The sequence below is a fragment of the Malaya genurostris genome, chromosome 3, assembly GCF_030247185.1.
Source record: "Malaya genurostris strain Urasoe2022 chromosome 3, Malgen_1.1, whole genome shotgun sequence".
In the NCBI taxonomy this organism is placed as follows: domain Eukaryota; kingdom Metazoa; phylum Arthropoda; class Insecta; order Diptera; family Culicidae; genus Malaya; species Malaya genurostris.
In genome coordinates this window covers 216,255,400-216,283,061 of record NC_080572.1, presented here as the reverse complement: position 1 = coordinate 216,283,061, position 27,662 = coordinate 216,255,400, and the positions used below count along the sequence as shown (strand labels likewise).

The 27,662-nt window shown below is 35.8% G+C and overlaps 1 protein-coding gene across 1 annotated transcript in view; it reads left to right on the top strand.

The window, feature by feature from the left end:
- LOC131439498 (paramyosin, long form) overlaps positions 1–27,662 on the top strand; it is a 55,409-nt gene that overhangs the window by 15,833 nt on the left and 11,914 nt on the right. The window contains exons 3-6 of the mRNA XM_058610587.1: positions 5,035–5,121; positions 5,207–5,373; positions 6,060–7,059; positions 7,127–7,239. Coding sequence (XP_058466570.1) covers positions 5,035–5,121; positions 5,207–5,373; positions 6,060–7,059; positions 7,127–7,239 — 1,367 coding nt within the window. The remainder of the gene's footprint in view (positions 1–5,034; positions 5,122–5,206; positions 5,374–6,059; positions 7,060–7,126; positions 7,240–27,662) is intronic.

The window sequence follows — 27,662 nt, the reverse complement described above, 5'->3', positions numbered from 1 at the left end:
CAAATTCACATTTAGAAGACCATTTTTCATGTATGAAGAAAACAAATCCCTTAAACAATCAAATGATGGAAAACGTATTTTTTTATATCATTTATTCATACCCGGCTTCAACCATTTCGATCGTCCATCGGGTGAAAAAAAAACGAATTTCTCTTATACAAATTGCTTGCCAAATAACTAACTTTTTCTGGAATTTTGATCAAGACATTATGATGTTCAAAGACATGTTGGAATAAATGTTATTTGTTGAGTAACTTTATCTAAATAGAGCTCAACAAACTTGGTTTTCATTTAGGTGGTTTCTTCCTTGTCAAATCGGATTAAACATTAAGACAATGTTTAAATGAGTATAACTACACATATGGCAAATTAAGTAAAGCTTCCACTATTCGAAAACTGAAAGACTTCACTAACCAACAGATTATCCGTTGGATGAAAAAATATTGCTAAGAACTAAATTAACCAAAAAACAAAACGCATCTCCAACGCTACTATGAATTTGATCCCTAGTTTAATGCATACACTTCAAACATAGTCGAATAATTTGGTATAAACGGTACTCAATTATGCTTCCAGCATCCGATATTATATCACAATTATTTTTTGATATAGTCTGCATACAAAGGAAAGATAAGAAAAGCGACTCTCTTCAATTGCATAATACTTTTTCTCTAAAAAAAAATACTGGTAACCTAGGTGATAACTTTAATCATACAATAGGGCACCGAAATAATTTGTATGGACTTCAAAATACTTGTATCGTTATTGGCAAATTTTACCATGCATAAATTGCCATTCCATAGCATTCCAAAGTAGCACACATTGTTCGTGTATCGTATTTCTTAACCATCTCGTAAGTATTTTGTAATCAGAAAAGCGCACATTGGTTGGTTGATGTGAAACAACAAGCTTCTGAATATTCACTCTCATTCTTGTTCACGTCCGTATCGACCATACGACGAACGGATAATTTCGAACGAATACGAATAAACCATTCTTGTTTTCACTCGAATGAATTCGAACGTGACTCGTTTGCCACAAAATAATTAAATATCAGTAAACTTCTCCATATAAATGCTAAGCTATGATGAAATCACTCCAATTCTTGTGATAAATCATATGCGAAACTGAAGAATGTATGCCACTTTAGTTTCGGTATCGTTCGTGTAGTCGAGCAATAGACGAAAGGCCGTGGTTTGGATTTGTCAGTTTAATGTTTCAAATCAACATTGTAAACAATTTAACCGATTTCCAACAAATTCCTTTTCGAATGTGAAGGTGATTTGCAATCAAATGATAAATTTGTTTTTTGAATAAAACATTTAGAAAGCATAGCAGTCATAGTAAAATGTTTCTTTTTTCTGGAGTACCTTCAAATATATGCGCGGTTCCAAGTTTTTACGCATCAAATTTTACCATATCTATTGGGTACTTTATGGAAAATACGCCATGGGTAAACATGCTTTACTTTATATTCAATGCATGATTTTACCAATGTAATAAATATGTAGAATATCGAAAACACGACAAATGCATCATATTTTTCGCAGATACTGCTGATCGGACCATTGCCCGCTATACTATTTTCAATGCTTCGTTTTTACTTTGCACGAAGTTTAATTTCAAAATTTTATTTACCGACTTGAATAAAATTGATCTTGAGTACGATATTTATTCATTATTTAACAGTAGTCACTTCTTTGATCCTCTGAATCTTCCTAAAAAAAACACCTGCGTTGTCAATCCTTCTTTTGCACCAGAATCGCGCTTGTACACATTCGAGTGAAAACAAGAATGGCTTGTTCGCATTTGTTCGAAAGTATGTGTTCGTCGAATAGTCGATATGGACGTGAACAAATCATCATGATACAAAATCCGCGAAAAAAAACAAGTCAAATAACAAATGATGTCAAACGTTTTGCATTACAACTACAGTCTGTGCCAGAACTCATGGTTTAAAGTTGAATTCCTATGCATGTACGATGTTTGAAAGTGTGATTGATTCGAACGTAAACGGTAATACGAATTTGACATACTTTCGAACGTACCGAATACGGCCGTAAACAAGAATGAGGGTGATATTCCCATTCCCAATTCACTGTTTCAAAAATTTTCATGGATAAACGTGGAAACCGCTTAGTAATTAATAAAGGGTGTACGAACTCAAATTGCATCACAAGAAAATATTTTACAAAATTTACTCATTCAACCGATCATCTCCAAACGTTCAAATCAAAGATATTATTTAACTTCTTTCAATGTTCATTTAATTTCATTACCATATTCAAATGGAGCAAAAAAATTTTTGCGTGAGAATCCATTTTTAATGTCTTCCTCCGATTTCACTTGCTTAGGATTTTTCCGAAGCGTCTGTTTCATGGAAGCCCAGTACTTTTCAAATAGCTGTAGCTCCGGTACGTTCGGAAATTGCAGTCCTTCGGCACAAAGTTAACCTCAATAGCCCTGTACGACTTCAAAACATCTTTCGAATAATGGCACGAGGCTAAATCCAGCCAGAAAAGCGTAGGACCATTGTGTGACCTTTGAAAAGAAAGTAGACGCTTTTGGAGGCACTCCTTTATGTATACGTGACTATTGATTGTACCGGTTGTCACAAATTGAGTGCTCCGTTTTCTACATTAGCAAATTGATTGCCAAGTCATATATTTTTTCTGGAACTTCAAACTCACGATGGGCAGTGAAAAGCAGGAGTCCCGAAAGAAGTCTGCTTTCTATGTACCTATGTCTCGTCATACATAATTAGACGATGCGGTTTTGTCAACATCTGTGAGTAGAGCTTCCATGCACGTGTTTTTCCCACCGTATTCTGCCGTTCATTGCGATTCGGTGTTTTTTTTTCGCGTTTCGCGTCTTGCACGAAAGTTTTACTCAAATCTAGTTATTGTTTGTAACATCTCTTACAGAACTGTTTGAATTCCTCCTGAAAGCTTAAACTACCCGTTTGTGATCATTATCACTACACGGAAATCCATTTGGCAAACAGTGATGGGATTTGAGTTCATGCACCCTTTATAAGAAAAAGTAAACAAAGAGAAACTGTCGCTTGCTTACCCGATCAGAAAACCATATCAGAATTATATTAAAATTGAGGCTCAGACTTGGAAACGCTCAAGTGGGACATTTTGCCGCACCCGCCGTATTCTCCTGACATTGCCCCTTCTGATTACTGGTTGTTCCGACGGATGCAGCACGATATGGCAGGTTTACTTCTTTTGCAGAAATTGAAAATTACCTGAAAGTTGGGAAAAAGTAGTAACTAGCGATGGACGATACCAAAGATATCATATTAACAAGATAGCTCTCACATTTCCCGAACAAATCATTGGCAACATCCTTTTTGCGAGAACGCTGCCCTCAGGCGAGTTCACATCGAATCTCGTACATAGAAGTAGGAGAGAGAAATGTCAAATTCATGTGCGCCAAAATAGCAGCACTGCGCACCCATACAATCGACATGATATATTGAATGTGATGCCGTGCGATGGCGTAGCTGAACTGAAGATTGATTTCGCTCCAAGCTGACTGGGTCTGACAATACTTAGATTAATTTTTTTAATTTCGAAAGCAATGCATTTTTGACCCAGAAAACGGACCGAATTAATTTGTAGTCTCGATGTGATAAAAAAAATTTGTGGTTTGAACATTAGAGTTAAGTTATTAGTGAATGAAAAGGCAAATGAAATACAATCCACAATACATAATTGTAAATCAATTCGGGTACGTGTAATAATATTACACATAAAAATATAGGGCAAATTTAAAAACAAATCGTCTGCCTGACTTTTTAGACTGAGGGAACCAGTTCATTACAATCCAACAATCCAATAAATAAAAAATATAATCAGACACAATCGATACAAATATTTGATATAAAATCGAAACTTTATATCAAATTCAGATAGATTTTGCGTCATTTATAATATCATGGCCGTATACCCGGGCCATTAGAAATATCAACCAAGATCTAACCAGTGGAAATCGAATTGAAACATGAATCATTAAGATCTAAGAATAAGGTTCACAAACTGTAATATGAAGTTAGTTTTAAACAATTATAGGCAAGCTCGTTACAAATACGTTTTCAATTATTCATCTAACATATTTTACAAATATAACCATTCTGTGACAATTAGGAAACATGCAGATTTCTACTCTAGCTTATTCTTGAAACTCGATCTGGCAATTCAAATTACTGCACATAAATATAATTAATTCTATTGCTCATCAGGACTAATTGGCTCAAGTGGCACGTTCCCCTAGTTAAAATGTCTGATTGCTCATAGAATACTGCTGATTTGCAGGTGTGACCTTGAACTTGACCCGCCTTATCTCCATTTTTTTATTTCAAGGTCAGTCTCCGATCCTTATTTCACTCATTACCGGATATGAATATTATTTACTGTATCTTTTCATACGTTTTACAACAGTTTTACATTCTTATTTTGGCTATATTACACAGTCATGCAGTAAAGCTCTTAAATTTGAAACTGTATTCAAGATGATTCAGAAAATGTGGCACACGTAACTACGATAAGAATTCTTAGTTTGAGTAGAATTATTATCCGACTACTATCCTGTATACAAAGAGCTACCGGCAAAATACTTGAAAGCAGTCAAGTTTCACGACGGAATATAGTACCAATAATGCGTTTGTAAACTTATTGACACTATTGAAATAAGTAAACTTCAATAAAACTACCATGACATAGTGTTATATTATAGAAACAAGACATTAAAAAATTGAGCATTAGGATATCAATAATATAAAACAATGAATCGATCCTATAAATTTAATTGTGTTTCTAGATAAAATCGAACACGATCCTATCAACTATTTGACATTTGATTTATAAATTGAATCTGAACATCTTGAATCAATGAAATATATCGCTGTAATAGGAAATGAATGGAATTGGTTAATGCATTCAGTTTTCTGACCAACAACGTAAAAATCCTAGCGAAAAAACTTTAATTAAGTGATTGTAAGTAATTATTTTCACTTCCTATTCATAGATCGAGCGCGAAAGGGCTGACCTCAGTGTACAAGTTATTCAGATGTCCGAACGCCTGGAAGAGGCTGAGGGAGGTGCCGAAGGTCAGGTTAGTCATAAACACAGACGATCTTCCGGAACACTCCACAATTAAATGTGCTTTTCTTTCGCTCTCTATTTCCTCCTTTCCTTAGTTGGAAATCAATCGTAAACGGGACGCCGAATTGAACAAACTGCGCAAGCTACTCGAAGATGTGCACCTGGAATCGGAGGAAACTGCTCACATTCTGAAAAAGAAACACCAGGAAATTGTCAATGATTTCAACGAACAAATCGAATCCGTGACCAAGGCGAAACAAAGGTTTGTATTCCAATTTTATTTAGACCGCCCGGGAAAGCAAATTGGTAATTTTATTACTCAACAATTCTACCTAGTCATCCTGTTTGAACCACGTTCAAACCTACACCTACGCCAGAATGTCTTCCTTGTGACTGCTGTGTAGGTGCGACAATTTTTTTTAATTTAAATCCAATATCCAACAAAAGTGTCTTGGTCAGGAAACTCGTTGAATTGTGAACCGAATGTTGGAAACGTCTTTACGAATTTATTAGCTCATTTTGTTGCACACGTCACTTTCGTATTTCGAAAAGTAAGACTGTTCATCGAGCGGAAAATTACGGTATTAAGGTATGAGCGGTATAAAGAAAAAATATTCTCTTCATACAAAATCCATACGATTCAATCTTTTCATTTCACATTCGCACGGTTAGGCTAAAAAAATCTCTCGGTATTACAGGGATCACTGTCATCATGATCATCACGGCAGCATTCATGTAAACACATCACTGCGAGTGGTGTTTTGTGGAAAATTCGGCTATTTTTAGCCGGACGATCAAAGTATTCGGTTGCCCTCCTACACGGCTATTCGCATTGTTGATAAAATAAATCCACGTTTTCAGCTGAATGCTTCCACGAATGTGTTAAAACTACCAACAACTCAGTTGAAGGCCAATTCGATAATCAATTTTTTTTCTTCTCCCTTTCAGAATTGAAAAGGAAAAATCCAAACTGCAGACTGAAATCTACGAACTGTTGTCCCAGATTGAGAGCGTTTCCAAGGATAGGTCCGTCAGTATTAAAACAATCGAAAAGCTCGAAGTCCAGGTGACAGAACTGAACATTCGTATCGAGGAGCTTAATCGCACTATTGTTGACATCACCTCCCACAAAACTCGGCTGTCCCAGGAAAACATTGATCTTGTGAAACAGGTTCAAGATTATAAAATCAACATCGAAAGCATCAGCTTTTCAAAGACCCAGCTGAACTCTCAACTCGAAGAAGCTAGACGCCGCCTGGAAGAAGATGATCGCCGCCGTTCGATGTTGGAGTCAACATTGCACCAGATTGAAACGGAACTTGAATCCGTACGGCTACAGCTGGAAGAGGAGTCTGAGGCTCGTATGGATTTGGAACGACAACTGGTGAAGGCCAATGGTGAAGCCGGAGCTTACAAATCGAAATATGAAGCCGAAGTTATGGCTCGTCACGAAGAAGTCGAGGAAATCCGCCGCAAGTACACTATTCGCATCCAGGAGTCGGAAGAGCACATCGAATCTCTCCAGGTCAGACTTAATAAGCTCGAGAAGGAGAAGAGCCGTCTTTCCAGTGAGATCGAAATCTTGATTATCGATCTTGAAAAGGCCAATAACGGCATCCGCGAATATAGCAAACGTATCGAAATTCTAGAGAAAACCAATATCGAAATCAAAACCCGCCTGGAGGAAACCATCACCCTGTTCGACCAGTCTCAACGCGATCTGAGACAGAAGACCCAGGACTACCAACGTCTGAGCCACGAATTGGATGCAACCCGTGAGCAGAAAGATCAGCTGAGCCGGGACAACAATAAGCTGCAGAAAGATCTGCATGACGCCCGCAGCTCCGTCACTGAACTGACACGCCGTCTTCATGACTATGAAGTCGAGCTCCGTCGTCTGGAGAATGAACGGGAGGAGCTCACTGCCGCCTACAAGGAAGCCGAAGCCGTGAGTTTACCTTTTAATGCACCCAGCAAAACAGCCCGAGTGACACTAACGAACCCTTCTGTTTCAGGGACGCAAAGCCGAGGAAAAGCGGGCACAGGCACTGTCGGCCGAGTACGGCCAGTTCCGTCACGATACCGAACGCCGTTTGCTGGAGAAGGATGAAGAAATCGAAGTCATCCGGTAAGTAGTTTTTGTGCATTGTTGGCTTATTTCATAGGATTTGACCGAGCGATTCCCAACTTTACCAGCGAAGCGAAACGTGTTAAGGTTTATTTAAACCTTTCTGGTCCGAGTTAGTATCGGCACAGTTCCGTTCAGTAGTTGAAGACGCCAAAAGAATCTCAATGGCTTAACCGATTTTCACTTCGATTTTCAGACCCAAATAAATGGTCCTATGTTACCATAAGTTGCTATTGAATTTTATGAGGTACGGCTTCCGGTTCTGAAGTAACAAAATTAAATTTTCAAATATTCTGAGAAAAAGAAAAATAGTGGGTTATGTTAACTACTGGCTGACCAAACGAACTAACTTCTGTTATGCCGGTTTGCAGTTCCCGGTTCCTGAATTATCGCACTATTTCCAAAACCTGAAAAGCTAAATGTTTAAAAAAATATTTGAAAAAAATTCGAAGACGTTTTTTTTTTCTGAAATTAATTTTTTTGGTTGATTTTCTAATTTTTGAAAAAGTATTGAAACTTTTTTTACAATGTATATTTTTTTAAGAGTGCCAAATAAATTTTCTATAACTTCCTCTTAGACACCATTTTTGTGCACTTTACAGTTTCCGAGTTATCACAATTTGAATCCGTGCAAAACAAATGAATCTTCCTAAAATAATGAGCTGACATCACTTTTGAATGATAAATGATAACGGAAAGTGAACGTTATCAAAGCTAGAGCTAATAAAAATAATTTTCATGGACTCAGAATAGACGAAAATGACGAGAAGTAAATGTCACTCTCTGCTCCGCTTGCAGATAATGAGAACGAGATCCATATTCAGTCAACGACATAAAGCTTGCTTCATTGAGAATTGGAACAAACTTTTGCTCATATTGTGGCGCTTCTGATGGACGGATTTGGAAGTTCTTGGCGCCCACGTGTCGGGAGTTTTGTCAGCTTCACGTATGATTTTTGACATCCCGCAAATCGACTGTACTTTGTAAACAATCAACATGGAAGCCGAAAGAAGGTGAAAAATTGTGCACAGTTATTTGGAAAATCCATTGTGGTCTGCATCTAGGCTAGCTAAAAGCCGAAATTGCTAGCAGCTGAAATTGCTAGCAGCCGAAATTGCTCAAAAATACCGTATGGCGCGTTATCAAACGGTATAAGAAAACATTGACGACGATTCGGAAGCCTTAAGCCAATCGTTGGAGTGGAACTGTCGGCCGGTATCAGAACAAATTGGCTCAAATGGCACGTTCCCCTTGAGCCAATTTGTTCTGATACCGGCCGACAGTTCGAGTCGAGTGAATCAAGTCGTATCGAGCTAGCAAACAGCCAAATCGAACCATAAAACAGAATAGTGTGGTCAGAATTCGTGCTCGGAAACTATATGACCAGGTGCTGATCAAGTTCGACGGGTGTCTTCTGATGGACGATGAAACCTATGTCAAGGCTGACTTCGGGCAAATCCCAGGTCAAAAATTTTACTTGGCAACGGCTCGGGGGGATGTTCCAGCCAAATTTAAATTTGTTTTTGCCGACAAATTTGCAAGAAATTTTTTGATTTGGCATGGCATTTGCAGCTGTGGCAAAAACGAAAGCTTTCGTTACAAATAAGACAATGACATCGGAACTTTACCAAAAAGAGTGTCTCCAAAAACGAATTTTGCCGTTCATTCGATCCCACAACCATCCCGTAATGTTTTGGCCAGATTTGGCAAGCTGTCATTACAGCAAAGTCGTTCAAGAATCCTTAACCCACCCAACTTCCCCCAGTTTCGCCCTATTGCGAAATACTGGGCAATCATGAAGAGAAGACTCAACGCAAATGGAAAGGTTGTCAAAGACATCAATCAGATGACGACCTGGTGGAATAAGATAGCTAAAACGATGGACGAAGAAGGTGTGCGCCGCCTAATGAGCCGTGTTACAGGAAAAATTCGAGAATTACTTCGAAACTGTGACGAATAATTTTATCTGTATTTTTTCTTAAAAGTATGAAGAAAACGCTACATTTATATATAAAAAAATCTTGAATTCAATAATAAATAACTGAAATACAGGCAATTGTCTTTGTTTCAAAACTATCTGAAGCAAGCTTTATGCGGAACAGTAGTTTCAAAATTGTGTCCTTTCTTTCATTTACCCTTTCACCTGTTGGTGCTCTAGGCTCTGGAGTGTGATTTTTCATATTTTAGACACTCTGGTCTAACATCAGAAATTTTAAATATATCGATGAAAGCATGACAACTGTAACCATGAGAGCCGAGAATGCTTTGTCTCTCTTCGTTTGTTTTGGATGCGGTCATTTACGAATGGGACAGTAAAACAACGAATATGAGGCTGTATATTACTGCTAGAGCATCTTGTTTTTGTAACTCCAGCACATGGACTTACCAAAATAAAAAACCTACAGTGCGTATCCCAAACGTTAGACCCACTAAGATGAATGACTAAACTGCTTTGTTGTTTAATTTAACTTGTTTGATAAAAAAATAAATCGTAAAGCATTTTTATTGCGAATGTCTTCTTTCTGAAATATTCACAAATTCATGTTTTCTGTTATTTAAGATAATATAAATCATTTCGTTAATTGAACCTATTTTTATGCAACACACTGTTACGATCAATCTTTCCTAGATTTTTAAATTTGATCTACTTATAAATTAGATCAAACTTATCTGTCAATTTTCTCTGAACCGAGAATATCTGAGCCGATTTCAAAAAGCTCAGAATCGTTTGAAAGCTATTGTTGGACCGTTGATCAAGTTCGAAGATCAAATGGCTGTCACTGACATAACCGAATAACCGCACATTTAGCATCGGCTGAATTTTCTCTAAGATGACTCAACGAATTTTGATAAACTTAGACTTGTTTGATAACTAACTATGTCGATCGAATTAGGAGGGCGAGCATTTTCGGTTCGTCAGTTGTAATCGCAATCGACAAATTACAGTGTTTTTTAGTGCACCAAGTTTTCTCAGAGATTAAGGAAACGATGTCGAAAGACATAGACCCGTTTAAAACCTACTATTAGGTTCATTGATAACACAATACTAATAGCCGATATAGAATCTTATGAATGTTTTAATAAGACTATTCAAATGTTAAGAGAAAATCATCAACACACCAATAGGTGAATAAGGAAGAGTTTTTTTTACGTTTCATCTTTGACTTATCAGTACATAGCAGTTCATGTTGAACTACCACGCCACTGAACAGTTCTACATGAATCGCTTAGCAGACGTGTAGTTATCTCTAATTGAGACACTCAAATTGTTTGCAGGTACAGTGCAAAACTATTTATGTTGATCTGTTATGGCACTAAACAGTTCTACATGAACCTCCAAGTAGACGAAAAGTTTTTGCTACTCGTAGAAAAATTATTGGAGTTTAAACCGAAAAGCATTGTCTTATCTGACGGTTTTATTAGCACTTTTTTCTATAAATCTATCACATTTATCTGCAAAGAGGATCATCAGCTACGATTTGGAAAAGTTCTCAACAGCTTGGCAATTGTGTAGGTCAAGAAATTTATCACCAATGGTGCTAATCGTTTACCGACGATTAGATCAAAGAGTGTAACCGGGTTTACATATAAAAACTGTCAACAAACCGAAATTAATTTGATATAAGCTGTTTGATAGGATTTGTAATGGAGATGAATTTCCCAAAATGTTAACCCTTTAACTGCTCTATTTGGCGAGTTAGGGAGATTATTCTGAGTTTCATTTTATTTACATTTTTCAGAAACCTCTTTAGCAAAAAAAGTGGAAAAAATTAAGAATATTTTAGGTATATTAGGAATATTATGGAAAACCTTTCAGATTTTTTTTCATATTTTTTCAAAATGTATTTTCATATTTTTTTTTAATTTTCACTTATAATTTTAGTATCACTCTAGATTTTACATCAAAAATAAATCATTTATGAGTACATTACGCTGCATTATTTTCAGATTAAAAAAAATGTGGACGGGTATAATATCAGACTTTTTAAAAATAAATCAATCGAAAACCCATGCGTCTCCATCAAATTATTATCACATGGAGACGCATGGTATTTAGGTCTGAAATCATACACTACTCACTTTCAGAACTAAATACGATGTGTTTTCATCTGCAACTTGAGTTCAGGTTTTGGGTATTGAAATAATAAATAATGATAAAAGAATTTCATTCCTAATGTTATTTACACACGCCCGCACGTCTGACACAATTTACCTAGCAATAATGTAGGGAATGCTCTTGTGAGGAAACATGTTTAGTTTTTTTATATAGTGTTAGTTTAGTTTTTTATATAGTGAACTAATAAGTAATTTTTATACCACTTATTGTATTCAAATCAACATAAGTATACAGTAGTTAACTTTATTTACTTATTTTTGCTATATTTAGTTAAAGCTCTAAATAATATTGAAAATATAGTTCTTTTGCTGAAAACAGTATTCACCAAAAATCAAAAATCAAACGGCTTAAGCCCCTGAAGACACACAGTGAGGGAGGAAATTATATAGTCTGGTGCAGTTTTCAATGAGGTGGTGTAGGAGGCCTCGTGAAAATCGAGAAAATTATGACAGTTTCCAACTTCAACATCTTGCGGGACCACCTGGAGGTTTCGTTGATTCAGGCGAGTTTATTGCTATATCCTCAAGAAGACCCTTCTATTAAACAGTTTCGAAAAATCGTATTGTTTTATTACTCTAATCGAAAAATGAATTAACTAATAATATAATTTCTATGTATAAAAATCGAGCTTCACCTACTTTCGCAAAAATAGTTCATCGAGTTTACTTACATACACTTAGTGGTCTTTTAATGGCGTTCCATGGAGTACTTTTCTCACGTATCAGCTCTAGTCCGTGCTGTTCTTTTCTGTGTCTAGAAATCGTCTCCTTACAGCTCAGACTATTACCACTCTTTGTTAGCCATTCAAGACTCGGATACTTCGTGCTTCACCCTCCATTTGATCAATCCACCTTACTCGCTGTGCTCTTTTTTCTTAAGTCTACCGGATCACATTCAAGAACAGTGTGATGACGTATTATTCTTCTTGTATCCTTATACGCGGTAAAAAGTGAATGAATAAACGACCACCACGATATCGTCGACCACCATCAACCACCACGATATGTTCCTCCGCGGCCATCAATACTCTAGAATGATAAATATTAATTGTAAAACAACACATTGTAATTTACAAATACCTTTCCTTCCCCTATCCCCATGATTTCACATCCCCCCCCTCACTTTTGGATACAAACCCTGCGAACGACCAAAATTAGGTTAAAGCCGGGTATAAATAAACGATATAAAAAAACCACCACGATATCGTCGACACGCGTAATTGTTCGAGTAGGAATGTGTTATATTTAAAAGCCTTTTCCTCTCATATATTGTATTCCAACTGATCTACAGTCAGTCCGATCCCAGTTTGATTTATCCGTCTTTATGGGCTTAAGCCGTTTGCTTTTAACTATTTGGATTTCGCTTGGTTTCGAACTTTTCTTGATATTACGCTTGGCGTCTGGGAATACTTTTTCTGCAAAAGAACTATATATTTAATGTTTATAAGAGCTTTTACTAAATATAGCTAAAATGTGAGATTAAAATTGACTACAGTGTATTTGTTGATTTATTTGATTTAAATACAATAAATGTGAAATGACTTTAGTTTTTTAATAAAACTTTAAACCGCATATTAAAACCTAAATATTTGTCAATTCTTTAGTTCCGATTCATGTTTCCTTACTAATTTTTTATGAATTACAACCGTCAGCTGACACACTACACACTGACACACACACACTGTTCACTAGTGCATTTCTTACATTATTGCTAGGTAAATTGTGTCAGGCCTGCGGGCGTGTGTAAATAACATTAGGAGTGAATTTCTTTTATCATTATTAATTACTTCAATACCCAAAACCTGTATTCAAGTTGCAGATAAAAACGCATCGTAATTAATTCTACAGATGAGTGGTGTATGATTTCAGAACTAAATACCATGTGTCTCCATCTGTTGATAATTTGCTGGAGACGCATGGTTTTTCGACTGATTTATTTTTTTAAATGTCTGATATAAAACTCGTCCACATTTTTTAAAATATCAAAATAATACAGTATAATGTACTCATACATGATTTATTTTTGATATAAAATCTAGAGTGGTACCAAAACTGTAAGTGCGAATAAAAAAATCGAAAATTTTTAACATTTTTTTACATGCAGTACATTTGAAAAAATCTGAAAAAAATCAGAAAGGTTACATTTAAAATATTTCTGATTTTTTTCATGCTTGCATCGGTTTGGTTATCCAGTTTTTGAATCACGACACCATCATCTAACCTTACCTTCACTCATCACAGTAGGTCTATAAACTAGACATATTTCACAATGAATTTCAGTTGCTGAAAATCCTTTTTGTGAGAAACGATTATCGCAGACATTGTTTACTGCACGCACAGATTGTCAAATAATTTTTAAGTCATGGCAACATCTGAAATATGCTTCATTGATTGATTTGTTCTATCAATATTTCAATTCCAAAGTATAAAAAATCCATTTTGATTTTTGGTAAAACTGAAAAAGCTACGTAACTTAGGTCCCCGGTGTAGGACCTCTATTAGGTGAAAACCAATATTGATAAATACGTAGACTTTCAACGAGGTGGGGGGATCGAAAGGTACTAAACTTAAGTCTACGTTGTTTAATGAACCATACCAAAAATGAAACCATGAACCACCCATATTCAACTAAGAGAAAATTAACATATCTGTTTTAAGTTTCTAAATTTGAAAGCTGAAATTAGAGTAACCAAGCACTGTGCAACTATGGCCATAGTTCGAATCGTCATGGTATATTAGTAACCAACTCCCAAGTCAACAGTCGAAGCTGATCCTTCATAAATTTATAATACCAACGTTATACGAGCTTCCAACCAATCTGATAAAGAATGATGACACAAACTAGCTACACACATCGCAATTTCTATCTTCCTGAAGTTTGCTAATGAGCAACAAATCAAGTTGTGACATAAATAAAATGACTTGCGTCGTCGAGAACATTAATGCATATTTCACAAAAAATGTTCATATTGCCCAAACGCTGCCGCCAATTGCAATTACTCTTTGAAAACATTCCAATAATCTCATAAAACGATAATTGGACGGTACCTAATGTTTGCAGCGCTTAAAATACTACCAGTAAAATGTCACAACGAATTGCCGCCGTAATTGTTAAAAATAGACTCAAACACGTTTAGTCAGTGGCACTATTTTTTCATTCAGACTACAGACAATGGATCCGATTAATTCGATCGTTGGACATTACTTCATCCCGAAAGCCACAGAATACGAAACAATTTCTCTAATTCTGAAATATCTACAAATTTGGAAACTATTATTCAAATGAACTAAAGTCTATATCGCTGTAAACTTCCGAAGGATTACCTGATATTTGGATGACGCCCTTACGCAAAAGTTCCGCCTGCACTTGATATAATCAAACCTGACCTAAAAGTTAGTGATCGATTAATCAAGGTGAAGTGCAGTTCGTAGCAAGATTACAAAAGAAAATTGTTCAAAGGTGTTTGTTTGTTCGAGAGAAGATTACGATGGGTCTAAATATTAAATGGATCATTATACCGCATGAGAAAGAAGCATATTGTGGCTGAAACGATGCTGTTTTTCGGATTATTTTTATCCTCTGTAGAGTGCGGCTCGTTGCAATTCATTCAGTTATATTACATAATGCTGCCATTCTACTACTATACACTTATGAGATGCTTTCGTCAGATCTCCGTTAGATTCCTGGTCGTGTATTAAAAAATGTTCTATCAACTATACTATAGTAATCATACTTCCGTTGCTCTTTCTGTTGGATTCAATTGATAGAACACAAAATACGCTAAAGTTGTTTAAATGATATTGGTAAATTAATAATGAAAAATACTGAAAGATGTTGTTGTCAATTAGTAACTGCACAACAGAGTAATCAGTTTATTAAGTACGAGACATATTCGAAGAGGAAGATCCGTTCGTTTATATTTGAAAATCGCCAAATTTAAACTTGTGCAGCTATTTCAGATACTGTTGGGATTCAGTAGTCATTTACCTATCTACAGTAAGTAAATAATGTTCGCGATAGTCGTTTTCTTCCGTTAGCTGTGCCTACACATTTAGACAAATCCTTTTTTAATCCACCTAGTAATGATGCCTTTCTCTTATTACTTATATTTTCAAAAACATCACTAGATGATTCTGTCAAGAAATTTTTTTTTTCAATCTTGAATAAAATAAGATACTTTCTTAGGATATGAACTAACATGACCTTTTCAATTTGTAAACAGTTATGTCAAGTTAATAAAAAAATTTTCTTTATTTTTGCATCATCGCACTAAATGATTTAACACACTTTACCCTATAGATCTGGAACCGGAAATCGAACCCGGAAGTCAGACCCGGAAGTCGGACACGGTTGAAATTAAACTGCAACCTATGAAACTATAGGAACTTTTGAGCCTGAGTTTGTAGAAATCGATCAAATCATTTTGAGAAAATTGAGTGAGTCTCGTATTAGAGTTATTGACCACTATTTCCGGTAATTCTGGAAGTCGGTTCGTTTAATATAGCCTACAAATTGAATCAGTTTTGAGACAAATCTAGAAGAGTTTTACTTTTTTTTGCATCGTCGCTCTAATGACGGTGTGCGATTTTTGAAACACACTTTACCCTATGAAAGCATGATGAAATTCAATAGCAACCTATAGGACTATGAGATGTTTTATTTGAGCCTAAATTTGGGAAAACCGGTCAAATCATCTCTGAGAAAAATTAGTCCCATTGTTTGACTGTGTCGAATGGTATAGAACACTTAGCACTTCGGCCCAATTTTCACTAGTTAATTTTTCAAGTGATTGCATAAACTTTCTATATTAGAAGGGCAATAAGTGTACTTTTATAGAAAAGCATGATTTTGTGAGATTATTAACAAGTAGGTACGAATTAAATAAAAGATTTACAGATTTACATATTTTTCACCTGAAAAATATAGATTTAAAAGTGGTAACCCTGCACGGTATACCAAATTGAACAAAGCACGCTGCGAACGGATCAAAGCCGGTGGTGTTTTCTTCCTCCGTACCGACTGACGGAACCGGCGCATACCAGTTTTGCATCGTCATTTTGAATGAGGATTTGAATGTTTTGACACTCATCGCCCTATAATTTCGGAACCGGAAGTCGGATCTGGATGAAATTGCACCGTATCTTTCAAGATAATGAGAGCTTTAATTTAAAGCATGATATAGGAAAATTGGTTTAACCGTAGCTAAAAATCGAAGTGCATTCCGTTTTCGGAGCTTTTCTTCACTATTATCGGTGCTTTCGGAAGCGGAAACTGAGGACCAGTAGCCCTTAAGTAGTTTTATATATTCACTAACAAGATCTGCTAACTAGATGAATTTAGCAGTAAGTGTTATAAAAATGTGCACCTCGTCGCCATCGTTTGTGAAAAATACTCATGAAATTGAAAGTTTTCACTAATCGCGCTGTAAGACCGAAAGCGGGAGTCGGATCTGGATCAACTTTTCGGCGACTTTTTAAAGAATTTTAAGACCTTTTATTTTCATCTTGGTTTGTGCAAATCGGTTGAAAAATTTCCGAGAAAATTGAGCATGCATTTTCTCATTTGCATTTGCACATATTACCTTTGTATGGGTCCATAAAACCTTTTATTTGAATCTGAGTTCGTGAAAATCGGTTCAGCCATCTCTGAGAAAATTGAGTGATATTATTTGTCACATACACACATACATACACACATTTTGTGATCTCGCCGAACTGAGTCGAATGGTATATGACACTTTGCCCTCCCCAGTCAAGCTTCTACATTATTGAAACTGTATTTATACATCGACGTGTACAATTTGTTCATAAGATTTGATATGTGAGCACAGTTCGCATACTGCACAGGCAAAATATTTCAAATTCTATTATAACGAAGTTTATTTGTTTATTAGTTTATTCATATAAAATAATGAAGCCGAAAATGTGCATTTGACATAATTCTTCATTCAATATAATATAAATTTCCAAATATCCATTACTTACCAGTATTAGGTTTGTTTTCTATTATTTTCCTAGAATTATTACACAGCAAAAAATAATAATAAATTTACGGGTGACGCATATGAACATTTGGAACAATTCCTAAGAAATGATATATGGCACAATTCAAATGACGGAATTAAAAAAAAACTACTTGAATCTATATCAAACATACCCATCCTTCTGGACAGACTCGTAAAACTGTATGTTTCAGTACTCAAAAATATATTAAAATGCATAGAATATATGTTAAATCAACTGTAAAAATGTCTCACTTGAGACGGTATCATATGTTGTTCTCAAAAGATGTTGATTACGATTTTTTCTAAGTGTGTAATTTCAAACTAGATTAAACTTATTTTCCCGACTATCAACTGTATTTTTTTCGTCGTGACTAATATAGGTTTCCATTATTACTTCGTAATTTTCACTTATTGCTTTTGCACGGCATGCTACTGCAACCGTATGATTTGATTGTCAAGCATATGGCTGCTTCTGTAGTTCAATTGATAAATACGACGCATTGAACCGCCAACCCGGGACGCTAAATTGCTCCCTGAAATACAGAATCAAAAAGACTTTTTACATCGTATAATTACTGAATATTATTTTCCCGTAGGGTTATTTTTTATTATTGAATATATAATTGTTTCAATTGATAAAGATTTGAATAGTACTTTTCCATATAAAGAAAAAAAAACAGATTAGGGTGGTATTTGGACAAAAATTCATATGTTACTAAACGTTATATCATAAATTATAATGTATAATATCGTGCAAGTAAAAATTTCAAAAAAACCTATTTTAACCTAATGGTGCTATAATGTCTTTCTTATATAACTCATGTTCTTCAAAAAACTTTTCTTTCAATATTGAATAGGAACAAAACAATTTGTTTGGGCATACATTAGTATAAGCTTTTCAATTTGAAACAGCTTCAACCCAAGTTAATAAGAATTCTTCGTTTTTTTGCATCTTCGCTCTAAATGACCCTGTTGATCCGGAGCCGGATGTGAGATCCGAGCAAAAGTCAAATGCAGTCTATTTTTATATACGTAACCCTTTTTTTTTGAGTCTAAGTTTATGGAATTTATTTAGCTGTTTCTGAAAAAATGAAGACACTTCCGGTTTTGAGTGGATAACTGTATAAAATTCTACATTAACTTATGGAAACATAATATTTTCATTTGAGTCTGAGTTTGCGAAGATCGGTTCAGCCGTTTATGAGAAGTTGGAGTGATTTCCGGCTTAAAGCACACGAGCACTTTTCCGGTACTTCCGGAACCAGAAACGATAATCCGGTATACTCAAAGTCAACGTATTTGGTCACAAACTAACCATACCAGATTAATTAAAGAATTATACGGCTATGTCATGTATAAAAACACGCTGCTGAGAATGGAATTTTAACTGTACTTTATCAACCTGTGACTCCGGAACCGGAGGTCGTATCCGGATGTTATATGTAAGACCTTTTATTTGAACCTAAGTTTGTGAAAATTGGATTAGCAATCTCTGAGAAAATCGAGTGCACTTTTTTAGTTAATTTTGCACATTTTACCTCGTAACTCTCGAACCGTAACTGGATCCAGATGAAATTTAATAGCACGCTATGAGACTACAATGCCTTTAATTTGAAACTAAGTTGCTAAGCTAAATAAATCCTATTAGGAAATGACGAGCAGCATGAAATTCGGTACTCAAATTTTCTACAATGAAAACATATTTTCGGGGGAAAAAAACCTTCAAATATACTTGTAGACATAATAGTTAGAAAACAGCTTGAACTGCTTGCAGACAGAATTGACATGGGAACCATTCCTACGAATATAGTATTTAAACATACCAACACATATAAGTCAGTGAAAGTATTTCGAGTAAGACCTGTACTTTTATCATGAATTTGAGCAGGCCCGTACCCAGGATTTCATTTCGGGAGGGGCCCAAATATTAAAAATAATGTTACTGTAGATTGCTTATGTACCTAATTCTCGGTGTGCCTTTCACGGCTGTTTTTAACATACACTTTTCCACTGGAACTGCTATTGTATTACATTTCATTACGTTTACTGTCTTGTTATTTCTGTAGCACATGTCTGAGACATTCTAAATAATTATATGTTCTTGATTTCGGAAGGGGCCAGGGCCCCTCGGGCCCCCCCTCGGGGTACGTGACTGAATTTGAGTAATTATTCTATTTCTATAGTAATCTATATCGTTTTTCGAGCAAATATTTATCAGCAGTATTTTTAGAATCGTTATTCTTTGATCGCAAGAAGTTGTTTGCCATGAAATCAAATTGTTTTTATCGTTTGAAAGGAATTATACTGCTAGGAGCCCATAAAGAGCGATCTAGAAAACAGTTGATTTTTTTTCACAAATTGTCAATTAAATCGACTGTCAATTGCCGCAGAAGTCAATGCGCCCACTTTCATTTAATAGTATCCAACTTATCAAATTTATAAAAATTATATATCGATATAGGGTTATAGTACCAATGGTCTGATAGAGTCGCCAACTTAGTTTACGAATTACTCGGATTTTGTAACGAATAATTGTGATAAAATCGGAAACAATGCTTCCGCTTCGGCTCTAAGAAGCAATACCACTGAGAAAATAGTTAAACAATTGTGGGATAGCCACACGAATAGTCGAAGCCTATTTTCATCTTAGTCTTAGAGTCAATGAATCAAGCAGATGACCCATACACTCAAACGTATGGTTCGAGATTACGAGATGACGACTGGAGATGAATGAAATCACATAAGCCGAGTAGTAGTAGTTGAATCTCACTCGGCTTGTGTGGAGCAGTTTAACGCACAAGTTCAACACTATTTCATCTGTTGAGTTCTGGAGCGTGTTTTACACATGCTGTATATATGTATGTGTGTATGTGTGTGTGTGCACTTTTCGAAGATATTTTTACCGCTCAATTTTCTCAGAGATGGCTGAACCGATTTCAAGAATCTTAGGCTCGTTTGAAAGCTACTGTCGGGCCATTGATCAAGTTCGAAGATCAAATGGCTGTGATTTTTGGTTCCGGAGATATGATGGTATAAACGACGTTACCGGAAAAACACGTTGATTTTTACCGCTCTTATATATATATATATATATATATATATATATATATATATATATATATATATATATATATATATATATATATATATATATATATATATATATATATATATATATATATATATATATATATATATATATATATATATATATATATAAGGTTGCCAAAATTTTGGGATCACCTCTATTTTCTATTTTCATTTTTAGCTCTAGTGCTCAAAAGTTTAAGCACCTGGAAAAAGCCCTCATGCAAAATTTGAGCTAAATCTGACATGCGTAAGGGGTGCTGCTCGGCGGTAAAGTTTTGAAAATTTTCAATCTTGAAAAAGCGTCATAGGGGGAAGTACATAAAATTTCCAAAATCGAAAACTTTTTTGATGCCAAAAAAATTTTTTTTTGAAAAATCAGCTCTCTGGGACACAAAAAAAATTTGTTTCGAGATGACACTAAATCTCGACGTTTCATGCAATTCTAAGCCTTTGGCATCAAAACTTTTTTTCTATTTCGAAAATTTCATGATTTTTTGAAATTTCTCATTTACAAAAAAGAGCCTTTTTTTAACAGCGTAAAATCTAATAAAGATACAAAAATTCGTCTAAGACATGAAATGTGCATCTTTTCCTTGGCTTTCAAATAAGTAATTCCATAAAACAACCTGTATAGTTTATTTAATGAAAAAAGTTTAAAATTAATAAACAAATTAAAAAAATCAAACTTAGGCCTAATTTTTTTTCTTGTTTTAGTTGAAAAAAGAAGCCTAAGGGATTAACTTAACTCAATCTCAAACTCAATTAACTCAATCTTGGCAAAGTTTCAGAGTGGAAAGATTAATACTTTCGGAGCGGTGAATTTTTCAATCACGTTTTCCACCTCCCTTCACCGTTCTTGAGTTTCCTCCGCCCCTCTTGAGAAAATCGATTTTTTGCAAGCAAATGATGTTTTGTGTGCAACGTGTAGGCAGAAAGCGAGTAAAATTGGGTCAAAGGACTAACGTGAGTAATAAAATAGTGATGACATACAGGTTTTAAACAGTTGCAATTTTTCTATGATTTGGTATTTCCGGTTTACAAAAACTCAATACTTCAAACGTGTCCTGGGAAGAGAAAACATTCATTTTTGATTCCTTGTCCCCGTATGGTTCAACATAGTGAAACGATTGTGTTCCAGAAATAGTTTTTTCGAAACGGTTTCTTTGAAATTTCTCTGCTTCTGCATAATCGTCCGAACATATGTATATGACTGAAATATTGGGTAGAGATATGCCTTCCTAGCCTACTCGAACAATTCATTCGCGGTCGAAATTTGACAATCATTGATCATTTGTAAACCTGCGCGACGTGCCATTCTTTTGATAGTTCCTCTAGCACCGTCGCAAGTCCCTTCTCCATGAGCTGTCGCGTTAAAATTCCACTGTTCAAAACGTTGAAAATTACTTCCAACCGCTCTCTGTTCGATATTTATTTTCGCTCAATTATCCCTAGCAAATTGAAAACTTTTTGGTGCTCATCTGTGATCGATTTCAGAAACCTGTGAAAATCTGTGTCATTTTAAAGATCTGTGCAGAAAATTGATTAATCTGTAAACCTGGTATCCCTGGTTAAGCCCGATTCCGAGCGAGATTGAGATTGAAAAAAATTAGGCCCAAGTTTGAATTTTTTTTAATTGTTTAATAATTTTTAAATTTTTTCATTAAATGAACTACAAAAATTGTGTTATGGAATTGCTTATTAGAAAGCTAAGGAATAGACGCATATTTCATGTCTTGGACGAATTTTTGTATCTTTATTAGATTTTACGGTACACGCATTTGACAAAATGTGTGCAAATATTTGTATTTCTTAATACATATAAATATTGGTGAAGTAAAAGTGATCATTTATATGTAGACGGGTGAGTGTGTAAGCATACATACATACATATACAGGGTTCGTAAATGGAGGTTTGGGTGAGTGTACAGGAGTGTCGCACTGAAGATCTTCTTATGCAGCCTCAAGTAACAATTTCTGTTACATTAGCTTATTTACCACAAGAAATTTAGGTGATTGTTACTAACATCTAACGCCTTGCGTTACCCAAAAAGCGCAGTTTTAACTAGTAACTCGCGACATATTGGAGATCGGTTGAAAATAAGTGGTCGTTGCGTTGCAATGCCATGTGAAATAATTTATCTCTGCCATAACATGAAAATAACTTGTTTTCAAGTAAACTAGTTCAAACTAAGTCACCATCGACATTGTAATGCTATCCAATATGCTTTTCTATCAACAATAAAAGAGCAGTGTAGTATTTGAAATTACAAACCTAATACGATGTACAAATTTTATAACGATTTTTAAACTTTCGTGCGATATTTAACTTCAATTAAATGTTTTGTTCCAATCCTTTGCTAGCTCCTATCCGGGGAAATTGTTTTTTCTACGTCTTAACATAACTAAAACAAATCATTGAAAGTCAATGAAGGTTTCATTTGAAGCAAAAATCGGATAAGTGCAACTTAGTTTGGAAAACCCGTTGAAGTATTTTTGAATGCAAAAATCGGATAAAAACATTGAGAGCAAAAACCGGACATGGATTTTGCAATGCAAGAATCGTTTAGAAACATCTTTTCTGAAAGAACCGGACAGAATAACTTCGAATGCAAAAACCGGACAAACAATTTTGTCCTTCAATATATTATGTTCGAGATCACTGTCGTCAATGCTGCGACCACACATCAGCTGAGATCATCAAATAGATAATGACGCTGATGTACTTCCACTGACGGTAAAGCAGAAAGTGAAGGTAAGCTTGCGATACGACGTGTGAGTAATTGCTAGCGGAGGGGTTGCCATAGAGATGTGAGGTGGCAGTTATACTGATCCCCAGTTTCAATATTCCCTACCAGAGTTCAATACGATTTCTTATGATGGTTGAGCCGATTTTCATAATCATAGATTCAAATGTAAGGTATATAGTAATATACAGAACTCGGTAATTTTATTCGGATCTGACTTCCGGTTTCGGAATTACAAGGTGATGAGGGCATTCATCACCTTGTAATTCCTTCGAACTTTAGTCGCTTAAGAGCGATGCGCAAAACGGAAAAAAATTGACTCAACACTGTTTACAAATTGAAAAGGCTGAGCTGTTTAATGCCCAAATGAACTTTCTTGTTTTCATTCAACATTCCATGACAAGTTTTTTAAAAAATTTATTAATATATGAGTAATATGATAAAGGTATCACTACACCACTAGATGGACTAATACAGGTTTTCTATATGCAAATTTATTACTCACATTATCGTTACGTTATCCACACTAGACATAGCCGACAAATCAGAAAAGAGAACGTAAGAAAGACATATTAGAACATATTTTCTTAATGTCTTCTATACATTTTCAAAACGATTTCACAGTTTTCAATGTTTCCAAGAAAAACGAAAAAGTTAGAGTTACTACAGGGCAAGTACAATGTCGTTTTTGCTTGATGCCAAACCTAACCCAGTTTCCACCCTAACGGTTTGTTTATTTGAAGGCAGTTTCGAACCTAGTTTCAACGTCATAAAACTGGTATTCGTGCATGCTTGGATACATATAATCTAATATTACAATCAAATTGTAATAATACTCAATTTGAGAATAGAGCTGATGAAAATTTATAGAAATAGTCGACAACGGCACACAATATTCAGTATTTCGTTCGACAACTAAGTTATCGGAATAGTTCCTGCATATGATGCTCCTTCATACGCATTTAAAATGGCTAACATACTGAGAGTAACTTAGACAAGGGTCAGAATTCGAATAGAATATTTTAATATTTTTCTCAAATATTCGTAATTTGGATAATTTATTTGAACATTATTTGAAATTCAGTACGCAGAATGTCTGTGTGTGTATGGCAGACATGGTCGGGTAAGCAATTTCTTGAACCCGAACCCGACACGTACCCGATCGAAAATGAATAAAGATTACCCGTACCCGACGTGAACCCGAGAGTAAAGTGTTGAGTCAATTCTTCAAAACCCGAACCCGAAAAAAATTTTGGTAGTCGGGCTCAAATACCTAAAACCCGACCCATTTAAAATGATAAAATCGTTACCCGTACCCGTCGGGTTCAGATTCGTGTATGAGTGTGCATGTATGTATGTATGTGCATACAATTTTTCCGGAGATGGCTGAACCAATTTTCAAAAACTAAGATTCAAATAAAAGATCTCTCTTAGTCCCATAGTCTGTCATTGAATTTTACCTATTCTGATCGAATTTCCTGTTTTAGAATTCACTCGATTCTCTCAGAGACCGCTTAACCGATTTTCTTCAATTTTGATTCAAATTAAAGGCCTTATAGTCCCAAAGCCTGCTATAAAATTTCATATGGTTCTGACTTCCGATTCCAGAGTTACGGGGTGAAATGTCCAAAATTAATTTGAAGAAGTGCACTCGATTTTATCAAATTTTCACTAGCTTAGGTCCAAATGGAAGGTCATATAATCTTACCGAATTTCATCCGGATACGATTTCCTGTTCCGGAATTTTCTGGAGCGTGTTTAATATATGACACGGAAAAATCGAGCAAAATATCTTCAACTAGCCGTATAATTCTTTAATTGAACATATTTGATTAGTTATACTGTCTCGTCCAACGAACCGATTTCAGCTATGCCAATTCCCAGTTCTCAGTTCCGGAAATAGTGGTCAAAACTTCAAAAAACGATCCTCTCTTTTTTTCTCAGAGACGACTGGGTAGATTTTCACAAATTTAGACTCAAATGGAAGATGTTGTGGTCTCATAGATCACTGATTACTTTTGTTCGGATGTGATTTCCGGTTCCGGAACAACGTGGTGAAGTGTGTTTAAAGTTTATAGTGTCATTTAGAGCTAAAATGAAAAAGAAAACGAAAAACCCAATAAAAAAGAATTCCTGTAAACTTGACTTAAAGTTTTCTTTAAATTGGGAAGGTTATGCTAGTGTATGCTAAAAGAAACTTTTATGTTTTTGTATAAGATTCAAATATAAATTTAAAATTGATATTAAAATATTAAAAGATGAGTTAGAGAAAGGCATTATTACACCACAAGGAGATTTCATTTTTGTTTTATACAATTTTCTAAACAATTGATTTTCTGTCATACTGTGAAACTTTGAACAGTCGGACAAAATATGATAATAAAAAAGCATCTAAATCCTCTGAAGCAATTATTTTAAAGCTTTATAGAGGATAGAAGGACCCGCCGCATGGTGCTTCTCACGCGCGCTGGGTTTTACGGAACTTTGCTTTGCGAGTCTAGTATTTATCTCGTAAAGCAGAATCGAATAGTATATTTATTTTTTGATAAAAAAAAACAAAAATACTACAAAAATAATCGAGTTTAACATGGTGTTTGATTCATTTGACCTAAAGTAAAAAAAATGTCTCATTGTCCTAGTAATATTGGCATTCTAGATCATTTCTTCTTAATTGCTTTAGCCAATGGATGGCAAAAAACCAAATTCTTCAAACGAACCGCATTCGTCTTCAGCCACAATAATAAACCTCTAGACATTTACTCATCATTACATTTGTTTTCTGCAGAAATAAGTCACTCATTTCAATAGTAAACTCATTGAAGTACTCGTGAGATTAAGGAAAGGAAGACACTCTAAATTTTTCCTAGCACCAAAAACATAGAAAATAGGCAGAGAGACAGCAAATTCTGCCTTACGTTTGCGTATTGCTGCGAAAGAGGGGAAGTCATTTAAAAATACTTTCAATGGCACCGTTGCAAATTCTGAGCAATCGTTGCGAGCGACGCGAGAGGCTCATCCCCACCCATGTTTGGGAGGCGAACTATGGGCATGCGATGCACTACTACCAGCCAATGATTGATTATCTCGATGCAAAACGTCGTGGCAGGACACCGGAGAGGATTCCTTATCTCCCGTACACCGAGGAGCGCGGACTAGAGCGATTTCACGCGAGTCGATTTGCCTTTCGTCCCTACACTGCCGGGGAAATCTCGGCCCTGTCAGAAGAAGCGGTCGATAAGGCGGAAAGCTATCTGCCCGATTACCGTTTCGATATAAAGCGCTCAGTACTCAGTGTAACCGCGACCGCCGACGCAGCTAGGCTGAAGAAACACGTTACACCGGATAGTGTACTTGACCGTTACCGAAACAAACTAGCTCAACGTACATCCCAGCAGCACCAGCAGGAAACTCGAGAGAGGATGGCCTTGACAAGAAAAACACAATTCTACAAAGATCTAAAAGAAGAAGTGCTTTCCCCAGAACTGAAGAAAGCCGTCCGTGGTAAATCAGCCTATCAAATCTCTAACATCTTACTCGCCGAGAGTGCTAAGAATCGTGCCTCCGAGGAACGTTCCGTGAACAAATCCACCCGGAGTTCGTCAGTTGCTCGTCAATATGGAGGTCGCGCCAACAGCGAAGTCCGTTACATCATTAAGTCATCCAGTGTGAACCTGAATGATACTTCCGAGGAAACCTCCCAGCAGTATAAGGCCGTCCATACCTCGGTTGACAATGTTCGCCGTGAAATTAAAAATTTCGCTGTCAAGACCGAGGAATTCTTGCACGATACCAGGTGATGTTATGATTCAGCCTATCAATAGATCCTCTAGCATCTAAGGATAGTGAGTGTGTGTGTCCAAATTTCTAGCAGTGATCCTGTCAGTAGTGATGTGAAATTTCAAATCTAAATAAGGCAAGGAACAACATACTTAGTTCCGCTCGTCTGTCTGTCTTTCTTCCTGACATTCATCACGGTTTGTTCCGATTCGTGAACTTGTCTCCTACCATAAATGCGATCTATTACGTCAAAGCAAAAATTTCAAGTGAAAAAAAGTCCGTAGAAAAAACAGCACACCGATTTTAAAGCAAAATAATCTATTTTTGTGCCCACGGGAGAGATCCGTTCGTAATGATGGTTTGTGCGCTCGTCGTTCGAAACCACTTGCTAGACCGTCAGATCCATCGTAATCTTCCTCTCTTGTTCGTCAAACTCCCGATCAGTCAGTTCAGCCTCCCCCCGGCAGCAATCAACCACAGGGAGCAATGGTTTGCTCGGTCAACTCTCGAAGTGGCATTGAAATCGCTGGCATAGGTAATTAAACTTATTGTGTGGTAATCTAGTTCAACGACGACATCAATGATTCTGTATGGATGTATGGATGTATGTATGTATGTATATATGTTCTGAACGTCTATGATCCTCCTACATTGAGATCAACTGTCGAGCATTCCATCGGTAACTACCAGT